We start from the raw sequence: 12,955 nt of genomic DNA, 5'->3' as shown, positions 1-12,955 counted from the left end.
AGTATCAATCTCGATCTTTAAGGAGTTGACGTTTGGTTATGTTTAGCGTAGTGCCACCGTGTGGCGTAAAGCAGCTTTCCTTCTTGCGTCGTCAATGCGTCGTTGTGGGGTTGGTTGAAATGACGTCAGGCTTCGGCGGAAGACAACAGCCACTTCAAAGCACAGCGCCACACTCGTTCCTATAACTTAAGACCCAACTTCCATCCCTCTCGTCGCCCACTTTCCCCCTTCCTACCACCTTGATCTCTAGCTCGTCCCGAAACATAGAACAATCCGTTATTGGACTTTTACGATATGTCTTCCGACAAGAAATCACCATCGCGACCACCATCCTACTCTGGCTCTTCCAACACCAACGATCCATTCGACTCCAAATCCCAGTCCTCGTCCAAATCATCGAAACTCTCACCGGAAGCCGACCGTCCCAAAGTAAATAGGTCAGGCACAGGCAAACGGGCGTTCTCAGCCTACGCACAGACATGGATCGGGATGACGCCTGTGTGGTTGATGGGCGAGGCGTTGATCCCTGGCGTGAAGGTGGGGACGACGTTTAAAGGCGGTGCGAGGAAGCTGTTAGCTAGTGGAGAGGAGGTATTGGAAATGATTGGGGCGTCGAAGTACATGTTTTCTTCATTCGTCACTTTGTGCTTGGTGGGATAGGGGCAAGTCTCTAACGCTTTGATTCGACATGGTTAGGGACGATGTGATCGTTGTTCTAGATAGACATTTTGCTGGTGCGGGGACGAAGCTCGCGAGTAAGGCAAAGAAGTTGGACGGGACTTCCGACGGTACCTCGACACCCACCAAGGCTGGTAAAGACGGAACGAGTACACCAGGCTCCAATGCTGCCTTCGAAGAGCAGGCTCGTAAGGCTGCGCAGGTCATCCGTGCTGCTGGGTACGCCTATCTCTCCGTGACATCCACCAGTCAATCGTGAAATGAAGCTATTAGTAACCTGTTTTGATGTATCCAGTGAACATGCGATCGTTGCCGTATCGTCATCTTTTGACCGTGCACAGGCCGAGCTTACCACAAGTTCGCCCGGGATCAAGAAGATCGTGAAGAAGCACGGAAAAGACGTCGTTATTCTCGTTGACAAAGGTCTCAAGGTACGCTGACTCGCCGAGCTGCCTCCTTCTCTGCCATAGCTCTCGAATACAAAAGTGACCAACACTGACGCTCTGCCCTCGTCTGATCTCCCTGCTCTCCCCACCTTCACCGCTAATTCCCTCCATATCTACAGAACCCAATAGTCGTAACCGGCGTCTCCAGATTCGCCAAATCAAAAGGAATCCCCTACTCCGACGCCCTCCTCCGCCTTGCCTCCCTCGGTCTCTCCAAAATCATAGACGCACTCCCCGACGACATCGAAGCCGAAGTCGAAGCCGAAGTCCTCGATGACGCCGCCCGACACCGCGCGGCCGAACAGTCCGGGAGTGGGAAGATAGGCGTCGAGGAGATGGACGGCGAGGAGCTGGAGAGGACGAGTTCTCCGAAAGCGAGGGAGGAGGCGGATAGGGCTAGTTTGTTGGGGAAGGAGGAGGCTGATCCGGGGAGTTCGAGTATGCCGGGTGCGATCCATCCGGGTGAGACGGCGGGTGGGGAGGATCCGTATAGGAAGATGAGGGAGAAGGAGGGGTGTTTGGTTATGTGAGTGGTTGAAAATATGTGCATGAGGGTGGCGGTGTTGGTGAGATACACGGTTACTTCATGGGGTATGTATATGGCTTTGGATATGGATTTTGAACCGCTTGGCTCATAGACCCCGTGTTGGCTTCCTGATGGTTTGATACCTTTGTGCGGCACACCTAGGGTTGATGCATGGTCACGATCAATATACGACGAGATATTCTGGTTATACATACTGTACGATGCGTTGAATGATGAGTGGCAATGCCAAATATTATTCCACGCGGGCATTGAATATTGACGACGAAGACAGAAGTGGTTGTCGTTCAAACTTCAGTGCAGTGAGCGCAAAGGATAGGGGTTGTGGCGCCTGAGTTGCCTGCCTTCAAGCTTCAAGTGGCGACGAATCAGGGCATCCGACGAACGGCGGTTGCCGTGTTCGTTCAAGTTCGGCTCGTTGACAAACTTGACATTTTTTCTTTCTCCCAGCTTCATCTCGAGTTTCCTCACTCAGCTTGCACTTGTGTACTACTCGGATACGTTTATGGCCGACCTCGGCTCTCGGATCTCAGCGCTCAAAGTTTCTGATTCCTCTCTTCGCCCGAAACCGTGACCTGAGGCGACCAACTTTTCCTCCAGCACATTCGTTCCTTACGCTGTCACAGTCACAATCTCTTCAGTTTCCACGGCCAGGGAACCACTATTTAGAGTGCTCTAAAGGTGTTTCTAAAGTAACTTCTATATATTATATATGGGCTCCGCCTTGGGAAGTACTAAAGAGAAACTTTGGAGACCTCCAAAGGCGACTCTATGCATTTTCTTTAGAAATGCCGTACAAACGCTGAAGATTGACTTTGGAGGACGCTAAAGGCTGTCGAGCACCTCGGGCTTGCCTTATGTGGCAACCCCGAATCTCTTTAGCACCCTCTAAAGGTAATTCAGAGAATAATCAATGGAACTCACTATAGAGCTCGCTAAAGCTTTGCTTTAGAGAGCGCTAAATTGGCATCCATATATAATATTTTGACCAATGTTTAGATTCCACTTTAGCGGGCTCTAAATAGTGGTTTCCCCGTCGTGTTCCACATCTTGGGTGCATCTGAAGTCCTTCCTCATGGTATCTGAAGCTGCGTCATCTACTCCTTTTTTTAAACTAGGTTGTGCCTCGGAAGAGCTCTCCTTCCGTGCTTTGTTCATGTCCACAGTTCTTGTGGCGCTTCATGGGAGCCTATCTCAGAACTAGCCTTTCTGGGTAGAACAAATGGCTATGAAACGCCTGACCTGAATCGCGTGTTGCCTGTATTTTTGGCTTGGGGCAGTACCGTGCCTCCAGGAGCGCCTGATACTCATCAGCAAAACTGGGGACACGTCTGCGTTCGCATTGACAACCCCCTCACATCCCCACCACCATGTTCACTCCAAGCCGCGATGACTTGCTTTATATTCTCAATCATGTTTTTCTTCCACCCAAGCTGCCGCAGGAGGACGAAGGCGACGATGCCAGAGATATCCATAATATCGCGCTCGCGTCTCTGGTCCATGAAGCGGCCGTAGATTTTTTGTCGCTTGTCTCCGCAGAGTACACCGAGCGATGGTCTGCGATCATCAAAATGCTTGAACTATTCAAGCGTTACACTGAGGCGCTTAACCAAGATGATGTTACAGCCGATATGATGGGAATGGTTCAGGGAGGTGCGTAACTCATCTGCTCGACGTTGGTGCATTGGACTGATTTGTTTGTCGTACTAGATACCTTGGTAATGCACATCCGCGCTCAGAATGCGGGTTTGATCATCCGAAAGCTGGAAGATGTAGCCCGCTTCGAGGTATTCGAGGTATCTCCACCTCCGGAGGCCGTCATGAAGACTACGGGAAAGCTTATCCGCTCCTACCCTGGTCCCGCCGTCGATGTTCCGCTCGATGTGGCCACCGAGCCGTTATTTCTCAAGAATCTTGCTTCCTTTCTCGTCCAAATGGACGTCGACCAGCTAGATTCACTTCCCACGACGAAGAAGGCGGGCTCTTTCGTTACCGAGGAACGCAGTACGGCGCATCCGCGCTATATTTCTGAGCTCTTGATGGGGATTCTGCTTGGATTAGGCGAAGAAGCCGAAGTCTCTCGTATCACGAAACGTATCGCAGACGATGTTCTGTGGCAAAATGCCTTCAAGCCATGGCGTAGGTCGCCCCTGTGGCTCGTTATTCGTGTTGCCTTGCAGACGTCGGTCCCTGTGGCCAATCTATATAAAGAATTCATGATCTCGTTACAGACCAAGCTGTTATGGTTGTTCTATCGCGACGGTCTTACCACCGCCCTACTATTCTCCGCCAGAGCTAAGGTGGCATATCGGGTGCACAAACTAGGCTCTTCTGCGCCAGATACTTTGTTACAAGGGGTCGAGAATGTTGTAGATGCCCTTGAAGAACTCATGAGAGCTCGGTGGCGAACTGAACAGGGAAAACACAATAACCTTCTCTCATCACCTATACCTTGGCCGCGCTTTTCTGCCGACACGAACATCTCGCTGCTTAATTCTCGCCGCTACCTCACGGATGTGCTTTCGCGTAATGGTGCCCAGGACGGTATACCATTCGTCTTCCATCCAACTGAAGCTCCACGTCTTCATGACATCCCTGGGGGACAGTCATTCACTCCAAGTGCACTCCAGGAAGCTATCGCAAACGATTGTGTTCTAGCATTATTAGACTTCGAGCAACTCGTACAAACCAAATTGGACGCTTGGTCCTTGTCGTCTCACGATCCTGTCGCTACCTGCGAAACACTGAGCAGCTGTCTTGCGATATATGCCTACCATGCAGCGGGGCTATATCATTCTAAACCCGAAGACCTATCTATCATGTTTCTGACTATAATGGACTTATGGGTTGCAATCGACAAGCAATCCCTCGAGAATATCCCTTTACTTGCCGAATACTCGCCCGAGATCCCTGCCGACGCTCTGAACCCAATTCTTCTCCGGCAGGCAGCCTTGATTGAACGGGCTGGCCATATTGAACGATATCTGCGGGCTCGCCACAGAAATGCCAAAGGGTTTATGTCGATTTTCTCTGATCAAATGTCAGAAGATGCGTTTCCTGTTCGTTTCTTTGACCAATCAAGCCTACATCAGAACCTAAAAGCCTCTATCGTGAATGACGCTACGCTAGCACGCGAGGCTAAGAATCGAGACCTTGAAATTGCGAATGAAGTGGCACGGGATAACTTACAGAGGGCTCGCGAAATGACACATAGTCACACGGGCAAGAAAAAACAACCTATGGACTGTCTTCGCTGTGAGCTTGAGACCGTGATGCGTATCAGTGTACATGAGTGGCCGCTTCCGGAAAATGAGCCCGACGCTAAGCGAGTAGTGTTCGAGTTGTCTTGTCCGACGGTCTTTGCGATCTGGAGACACTGGACTTACGCTATCATTCGCGATTTTGGCAGGGTACATGTTCCACAGTCAGCTGCGGTCGTTTATCTGACACTGCAGCAATATAGTGCTCTTCAGAAACATCAGGCTCCGATCCCTCCCTCCAACTCTGCCTTCCGCTTGACTTTGGCATCCGAGACAAAATCCTTCCTGCAGGCTCATTACAAGACTTGCACACTTCCCGCGGACGAGTCCAAGGTTTGTGTCAAAAATGGCTTGCGTTTCCGCCTTTATGACATGACAGGCAAGGAGTGGGCCTGTGCACCCTTCACGGATTTTGATGTTTCCTGCTTTTGTACATTGCTTCTCCCATACACTGGTCCTTATCGCACTCTTCAATACGCGGTCGCTGGAACGGACCATACCGCGAACCAGATCATCTCTAGTCAAGATGACTGTCCCATTGATCTCAATATCCACGAGTACATATCATTCCTTGGTCTACGGAGTGGACCGCTATTGCAATGGCTCAACATTGTGCGGGAGATTCGCACACAGAATCTCTCCTTCCACCGAATGGAGGTCCATATTTTACTCATGCAAGCTGCATGTCAGCTGGGTCCACTTTCTGAGGATGCCTGTGAGAGAAGCTGGCATGCGGAGCTTGCTGTGCCTGCCTTCGGATCACTTCTTGTCCAAGAAATCAGACATTTGATGGAGCACGCCAAGGTTGGTTGGAGTGAGATACACACGATTCGAACCGCTGGTACGTACGTCTCCGTGTTGGCTGCATGCTTTCCGCTGACATTCGCGCACAGTATTTCTTCTCTGCAGGCTTTTGGCTTCCAATAGAGATGACACTGTCTGTAGAGCAGTGTATGTTGCTCTTCGTGTAGCACGGAGCATGACCTTACAGTGGCTACATGAACTTGGTAGTAGACTTCACTCAACAGTGGACGACCATGAGGTACAAGAGCTTCGCATTCGACTATGCGAAATCTCAATGACATGCAGGGCTACATTCGACGTCGATCCACAGCGCGATTTTCTTCACATATTATCCTCTCCAGAGGATATTTCTGCTATCCTGATTTGCTCTGTTGAACTCAACATGCACCTTACATATGGCTTTGATCAGAGCTCACCCGAGCTCGGAAGGATGCTTAGGCTTGATCACCGCTTGGCGCATAGTCTCGAACCATTCATAACCCGTCTTATCCGCAATGACTCCAGAGGCCTTGATATGACTCTGAAATCCATCTGGTCTGCATATCGACCTGGACTCGGGCAATGGCACCAGCTACTGTATCCAAACTCCCGCTGGTTTGGACTGAGGACAATCAGTTCAGACTCTCATTCCTTCCCTGATGTCAAATTCAATTTGATTACGGGAGTTTTCCTTATGAATGGACGGCCCCTTGGAAGACTCCCGAAAGAGATCACATCACATCCTGATTATATTCGACTATTTGGATCGGTAAGATGGATTACACCCGTTGTTTTGAATAGCTGTATACTGACATGGACCTTCATCTTACAGAGGGTGTTAGACATCATTCCGACAAGTACGGCAGGGATGCAGTTCTCAACACGGCATTACACTCATGGCTATCAGGTGCGGACACAATGCTACATATGTATATATACCAATTCTTAATCTCACTCTTTTCCAGATATTTTTCTCCATCCATACACCGACTGGTGTGCTCAAGATTCATGCGCAGTCAATCACAGGCGATATATTTGCCATCCTGCCTCACAGCATATTCTACGGTGATTTTCCGACACTTCTTGTGTCGGAATATGTGCATTGGCTTCACCTGTCAACCGGAGTGGTCGAGTTCCGTCCCTTAGCCAGTATCTGGGATTCGACGTCGGCAATTTGGCGTCTGGAATTTTCTCAATGCCGGTCGACGATGATCTTGACCACTGGGTCTTTGCGGGCATACCTCGTCGATGCCAACACACAGACATTCAGCACAATCGCGGAGATATTTTCACGCCTCGAGAACTCCAAGTTCATCAATATTACCTTCCGACCAGATCACGATCATCAGGAATCTGGAATAGTGGTAGATCTCCCAAGGCTTCGACTGTCATTTGCATTGAGTAGCGATGGTGACTTCGAGTCATTGAATCTGCCCGGCATGATTGTTGATAGCAATCAGTCTTTGGGCACACTGATTGGGCTTCGAAACCAGCTTATTCTTCGGGAGAAAGACCCATATGCCGCTTTGTTGCCACGATCGCGACGCGTACTGATACCTCATGGTGACATCAAGACGAGCTTGACTCCCAACGGAAACCACGTCAGCGTCGAGATTGACACCTGTACCACCTTCGAGAGACGAGTTCGTTGGTACGAGTACCGAATTGACTCAGAGATTGGCTGCCTTGTGGGCAATGTTGAATTGACTAGCCGACTTTACAAAGTCTATCTCCATGCTCACCCGCTCCCAGACCCGCTGACTGGTCAGACCGGCACTGAATGTGCTCTCAATGAACTGAAATCCGCTGCCTGCTTATCTTTCCAGCAGCTCCGGCGGTTGGATATTGATTTACTACTCAAAATCCGATCACTCACTCCGTCTAGGTCCTTTTATCCCACTGGGATGCGTGTCATGCAGAGCGTTCATTGGTCGTCAGATATCCCTTTCTTGTCTCAACACACTTCATTTCGTTCTACCTCTCAAGGCATCCTCGATTTTGCACGATCTCTGCATAGTCTATTTCCTGAGTATTCCGCTGGTGCCGGGTGGTTCGAAAGTGGCAACACATATGCAATCACTCAAGAATCTGTTTTCCTTGAGCAGCGTGCGTCACGTCGAGCACTCCTGAAAGAGTTCTCATTGAACGAAATAGATGACGTGCAATATGTCTCTCGAGACTATCCTAGCCCATCCGAGGACTTCATTGCTGCTGTCACGGCAGCAAGGCAGATTCAGCTTTATTCCGAGGGATCATACCAAGATGCCGAGTATAGTGGAATACTTCCATTTTTCGAACGGTGCCATGCTATGTCTGGTTCTGGGCGCCCTATTTCATTAACTTACACTGCAGTGTGGATAAACCCAGCCCTCGAATCCTTGTGGATAGGCCTCTACAATAGCCTCCGGAATTCCACCAGTGTTCAGTCAATCAAGTGCCACCTTTTGTTCTCACTCTCGGCCATGGCTTTTTCGTCTGAAGACAATCGCAAGCTGATTCCTGCGCTGCTTGCCTTTGCTTCTGCGCCCATATTTCGTCGCATACATCCTCCATACCACGAAAAGTACAACCTAAAGAGAGGCTTCGAACCAACTCATGATCAGCTTCGTACGCTGATTCTTTCGAAATTTAATACTTTTGAGCATAGCCCTGCGAAGAACGTTGAAGTACAATCCGGTATCAAGAAGAAGAAGGTGATTCGACGTGCACAGCAGGAGTATTATGACAACCAGCGACGCCTCCGTGCTGACATGGCGATTGAGGATTTACTGGAACAATGGCATGTACCGAACCTTCATCTCCGTTCTCTTTTGAAGACGCAGAATGGCTTTCCACATCTGAAACAATGCTCCTTCTCCGTGATTTCTTTGAGAGTGTGTCACACAATCTAGAACTCCGCAGCTATTGTTTCAAAATCGATGATGCTCTTCGTGGTCTCTACATCCCGACCACTTCCATAACTGGCCCTTGTCGATTTCTTTACAGTTCGCGCACAGGAATTTATCATGGACATTCCGCTAAAGGTATCTCATGGAGCACACTATTCTCTCGCCATTGTTCCGCCACGAAGGTCTATTCATCTGTCTACAAATCGACGCTCTCTCGAATATGGAGTTTGTCTCCTGCTGAGCATCCTGGTAATACTGACGAGACAACCTCCGTGAAGACACTCGGGTCAGAGTTTATAGACAATGAAAGGCAGCCAATTTTTCGGCTCTATGGAGAGCGTTTAGAGAGCAGCAGACAGGCATTGAGGAACCTACAACACCCTGTCCGTCGCATCAATGGCATTAATGAGCCATTGAAAAAATTCTTTCATTATATACACGACGAGTGCTTTAACACTGTGAGAGAACTCTCTAAAGAGATAGTACTGCGGCTGTCTCCTACTTCTACAACGGAGAGAATACTTTGCACGGCAGGATTCTGGCCACGTCTGCATCCAGGCATCATATTACGTTGCTTGGCCACCACGTCAGAGTGCACCCTCGATCCGAAATGGAGCGAGCTTTTATCCTACCTAGCACGATCTGTCATATATTACCAGCACTCATGTCGACTACTGGCCCTTGCTCAGGAGCCAAATCCCGAGGGTTTGTCCATGGAATTAGAGAACTGTTGCTTTGTTCAGGAAGACAACGTCAATTCTGATCCCGACTGGTTGTTGATACAGGTACGTCTGAATCTTATTAAAGAAATCGATCAATATTCATAATTATTTGACCATTCGTGTAACAGTTGGACGGCAGCTTTGTGGCTCGCCCAGTTCAAATGCGAATTTCCCGCGAGATGATATCTCCGTCATCCAAATCCAGCACGGTTCTACAATTCAACATGGGTGAAGGGAAGTCATCCGTGATAGTCCCGCTTGCAGCCACAACCCTCGCAGATTCCAAGAAACTTGTCCGCGTGGTTGTGTTGAAATCTCTCGCAGGACAGATGTTTCAAACCATGGTTGGTCGGATGTCCGGGCTTGCCAATCGTCGCATTTTTTACTTGCCATTCTCAAGACGCACCCCTCTTTCGGAACGCAATGCAACACTTATTCGTGATCTACTACAGCAATGCGCATGCACTCAAGGAGTCCTCGTGGTTCAACCAGAGCATATCCTCTCTTTTCGACTGATGTGCATGGACCAAATCCTCAATCGGTCTTGGTCCTCTCCGGGTCTTATTCAAATATTACAAGACACGCAAACATGGCTTAAAGCACATTCTCGGGACATGTTGGACGAGAGTGACGAGCTCCTTCACGTCCGATACCAACTCATCTACACATCTGGCCAGCAACAACCACTTGATGATAGCCCCGATCGCTGGATTACAATTGCACAAGTGTTTGAGCGAGTCCGAAGATGTTCGAAGGCCCTCCATTCCCGATTCCCAAATGAAGTCCAACTGTCATCGACTGTCGAAGGATCTTTTCCTTCAACCAGAATCACCGGTAGATCAGCATTCGAGGCTTGCGCCACATGTATCGCGAATGACGCATTGGATGGATTACTCGACAACATCATTCTTCCAGGGATGAGCACCAACCCAAGTATTCGCTCTGCTGCGTTTCGATTCCTCACAATATTTGACCTATCTGAAACGGAATGGACTGTCATCCAGCAACAGTTCGGCGGCTCGGTATCCTGGAAAGGACTCTTACTCTTGCGCGGTTTACTGGCTCATGGAATCCTCGAGCATATATTGCGGCTACGTTGGAGAGTTGATTATGGTCCCGACTACAGTCGTTCAATTATGGCGGTACCATACAAGGCAAAGGTCCGTTTAGATATTATCGTTGTCATCTGCAATATGGAACAAAGTATTAACCTGAAATTATAGGACGTACCAAGCCAGAGGGCCGAGTTTGGCCACCCGGACGTAGCATTGGGGTTGACTTGCTTGAGCTATTATCATGGGGGTCTAAGCCAGGAACAGCTTTCGGAGTCCATTGAGCTCCTGCTTGCACTCGACAACCCAGCTGCAGAATATGCGAAGTGGGTTCGACAGAGAGGATATAACAGAACTCCAGTCGAATTTCGGCATCACAAGGCTGTCAATTCACAGGATATGCGGCGGTTCAGGGATTCTATCGTTCCTCTCTTTGAAAGAAATCAAGCGACAATTAATTTCTTCTTGAACAAGGTGAGCGCCAATAAACACGCTTTGTAGAAAGGTTCACGTCACTGACATTCGGACAGGTTGTCTTTCCCAAACAAGGGAAGGAATATTCGCACAAGCTTGGTGTTTCAGCCTGGGATCTCGCAGAGGAAAAAGTCCATGTCACCACCGGCTTCAGCGGAACAAGCGATAGTAGCTACCTCCTGCCCACGTCCATCACCCAGAGAGACCCTGTGGAACAGGTCGGGACGAATGCGCAGGTCCTTTCCTATGTTCTACGACACGAGAACGAGCACTACATCTGTATTAGTGACGAGAATCGTCAACCGCTGGCCGCATCTGCTTTCTTGGAGGTTCTTGTACGTGAACAGCCGGAGGTCAGGGTTCTGCTCGATATTGGCGCACAGGTATATAGACAATCTACTCCCACGGAGGATGTAAGCTCACTGTTTACCTAGATGTTGGAGCTCAGGAACGAGCAGCTCATTCGGCAATGGCTCACTTTGAGACCTGACATCGCTGCAGGAGTCTTCTTTGACGATTCAGACCAGTTGGCAGTACTTAGTCAAGACGGAACAGTCGAGTCATTGCTCTCTTCGCCATTTTCACAGCAGCTGCACTTGTGTCTCGTATATCTCGACGACGCTCATACAAGAGGAACGGACCTGAAACTACCATCCCATTTCCGTGCAGCGACAACCTTAGGCCCCAAAGTGACCAAAGACCGATTAGTGCAAGGTAAAGTCTCTTGTGCATCGATTCCCCGAATACCTCTGAAGATTGCTATAGGGTGTATGAGAATGCGTAAGCTCGGTCATGGACAATCGGTCATGTTTTGCGCTCCTCCGGAGGTCGACAGACGCATCAGAGAGGTCAGCGGACTTCATCAATCCCAACCGGTCAAGATCATCGACGTCCTCCGATGGGCAATACTCGAGACCTGTGAAGACATTCTTCATCATATGCCTCATTGGGCACGACAGGGAATGGACCACTACGATCGAAAGCGCGCAGAATCAATGTACCTCACACAGGAGGGCGATCTCAATCACCTACGATCAAGTTGGGCACAGCCTGAGGCACGAGCGCTAGAGGAACTCTATGGGCAAGATGCAACGACCTCCACCAAGCATCACGACATATCCGATTTCCCTGCTCTGTCGGAGAGACTACAGCTTCTCTCCGTAGTTCCGGCCAGAACCAACCATGCAGATGAAGAACGTGAGCATGAAAGAGAAGTAGAGATGGTCCAGGAAATAGAGAGGGAACAACTGGTGGAAAGGCCAGGAGGGCTGCAACCTGCGACACATTTCCTGATTGACGACGTTCGACTGCTCGTCCAAACAGGGACTATGCCTACGAATTCTCAAGCATTCCTCCCCATCATGTCAACCGTGCGATCAACCACGACATCCGTAACGATGGGCGCATGGTCACCACAGCTCTGGGCAACTCAAGACTTCATCGTGACTACGAGAGAGTCCAGGCAGCAGACTCCTATGCTCTCCGAATACCAACGTCCACTCAACTGGATCCTCTCGTTTGGCCATGGGGCGAAAGGCAAGGGTCGTCGCGGAAAGAAGCCAACAATCGAATTTGTGGCCTTGAGCCCTTACGAGGCAAACCTTCTCATTCCTCTCATTCGATCGACCAAGTTCACACGCCTGCATCTCTACGAGCCACGAGTAATGGAGTCCATGTCGCCAATCGACAATCTGTCCTTTTACTACGTCTGTGCATCCTCGCTGCGTGGCCAAGAATGGCAACCTCCCTCGCAAAACGTGCGGCATCAACTCGCGTTGTGGTCGGGTCAGCTCTACCTCGATAGTTATGAGACGTACGTACATCTTTGTCGGATTTTAGGCCTCCAACCGGGACCAAGTGCAGGACCGGGGCGCGTGTTGATGCCAATGAACGACGACCGTTTCGTGCGTAAGGAGAATCGGGTCGGGGAGATGCGCAAGTTGTGTCTATTCGAGGAGAGTCCGGTGCCGCTGTTGAAGGAGTTATTCGCGTTACGACGGAAAGGGATGAGTTTCTTGCCTACGCATATGGGCAGGATCCTCCATGGTCGCGTGTTGTCGGAAGAGGATTTTAGTGATCTGTAATATATAGTTTCGTAAGTTATATTT

General features: G+C 49.6%; 2 protein-coding genes across 2 annotated transcripts; both read left to right on the top strand.

Moving 5' to 3' along the window:
* Positions 1 to 211: 211 nt before the first annotated feature.
* Positions 212 to 1,875, top strand: STEHIDRAFT_173223 (uncharacterized protein). The gene is made up of 4 exons (XM_007311640.1): positions 212 to 617; positions 697 to 897; positions 974 to 1,109; positions 1,244 to 1,875. The coding sequence occupies exons 1-4, from the start codon at positions 295 to 297 to the stop codon at positions 1,652 to 1,654; spliced, it is 1,071 nt and encodes a 356-aa protein (XP_007311702.1). The 5' UTR covers positions 212 to 294; the 3' UTR covers positions 1,655 to 1,875.
* Positions 1,876 to 3,038: 1,163 nt separating this feature from the next.
* On the top strand, positions 3,039 to 12,931 carry STEHIDRAFT_116720 (uncharacterized protein; the record flags this gene model as incomplete). Its single annotated transcript, XM_007311639.1, has 15 exons — positions 3,039 to 3,321; positions 3,379 to 5,769; positions 5,838 to 5,879; positions 5,900 to 6,480; positions 6,544 to 6,618; positions 6,677 to 8,584; positions 8,708 to 8,734; positions 8,782 to 9,384; positions 9,450 to 10,481; positions 10,545 to 10,847; positions 10,904 to 11,182; positions 11,231 to 11,260; positions 11,282 to 11,561; positions 11,613 to 12,632; positions 12,687 to 12,931. 15 exons carry the CDS (start codon positions 3,039 to 3,041, stop codon positions 12,929 to 12,931), a joined length of 9,099 nt encoding a protein of 3,032 aa, XP_007311701.1.
* Positions 12,932 to 12,955: the final 24 nt, after the last annotated feature.

The sequence above is a fragment of the Stereum hirsutum genome, assembly GCF_000264905.1.
Source record: "Stereum hirsutum FP-91666 SS1 unplaced genomic scaffold STEHIscaffold_29, whole genome shotgun sequence".
Lineage (NCBI taxonomy): Eukaryota > Fungi > Basidiomycota > Agaricomycetes > Russulales > Stereaceae > Stereum > Stereum hirsutum.
The sequence above is the reverse complement of the archived record's forward strand: the minus strand, read 5'-3'. Positions and strand labels throughout refer to the sequence as shown.

Excerpts from the sequence above, each read along its gene's own strand:
- STEHIDRAFT_173223 (XM_007311640.1), top strand. The coding sequence starts at position 295 with ATGTCTTCCGACAAGAAATCACCATCGCGACCACCATCCTACTCTGGC. Across the intron at positions 618-696 it reads GAAATGATTGGGGCGTCGAA|GGACGATGTGATCGTTGTTC; the intron begins GTACATGTTTTC and ends CGACATGGTTAG. Across the intron at positions 898-973 it reads CAGGTCATCCGTGCTGCTGG|TGAACATGCGATCGTTGCCG; the intron begins GTACGCCTATCT and ends TGATGTATCCAG.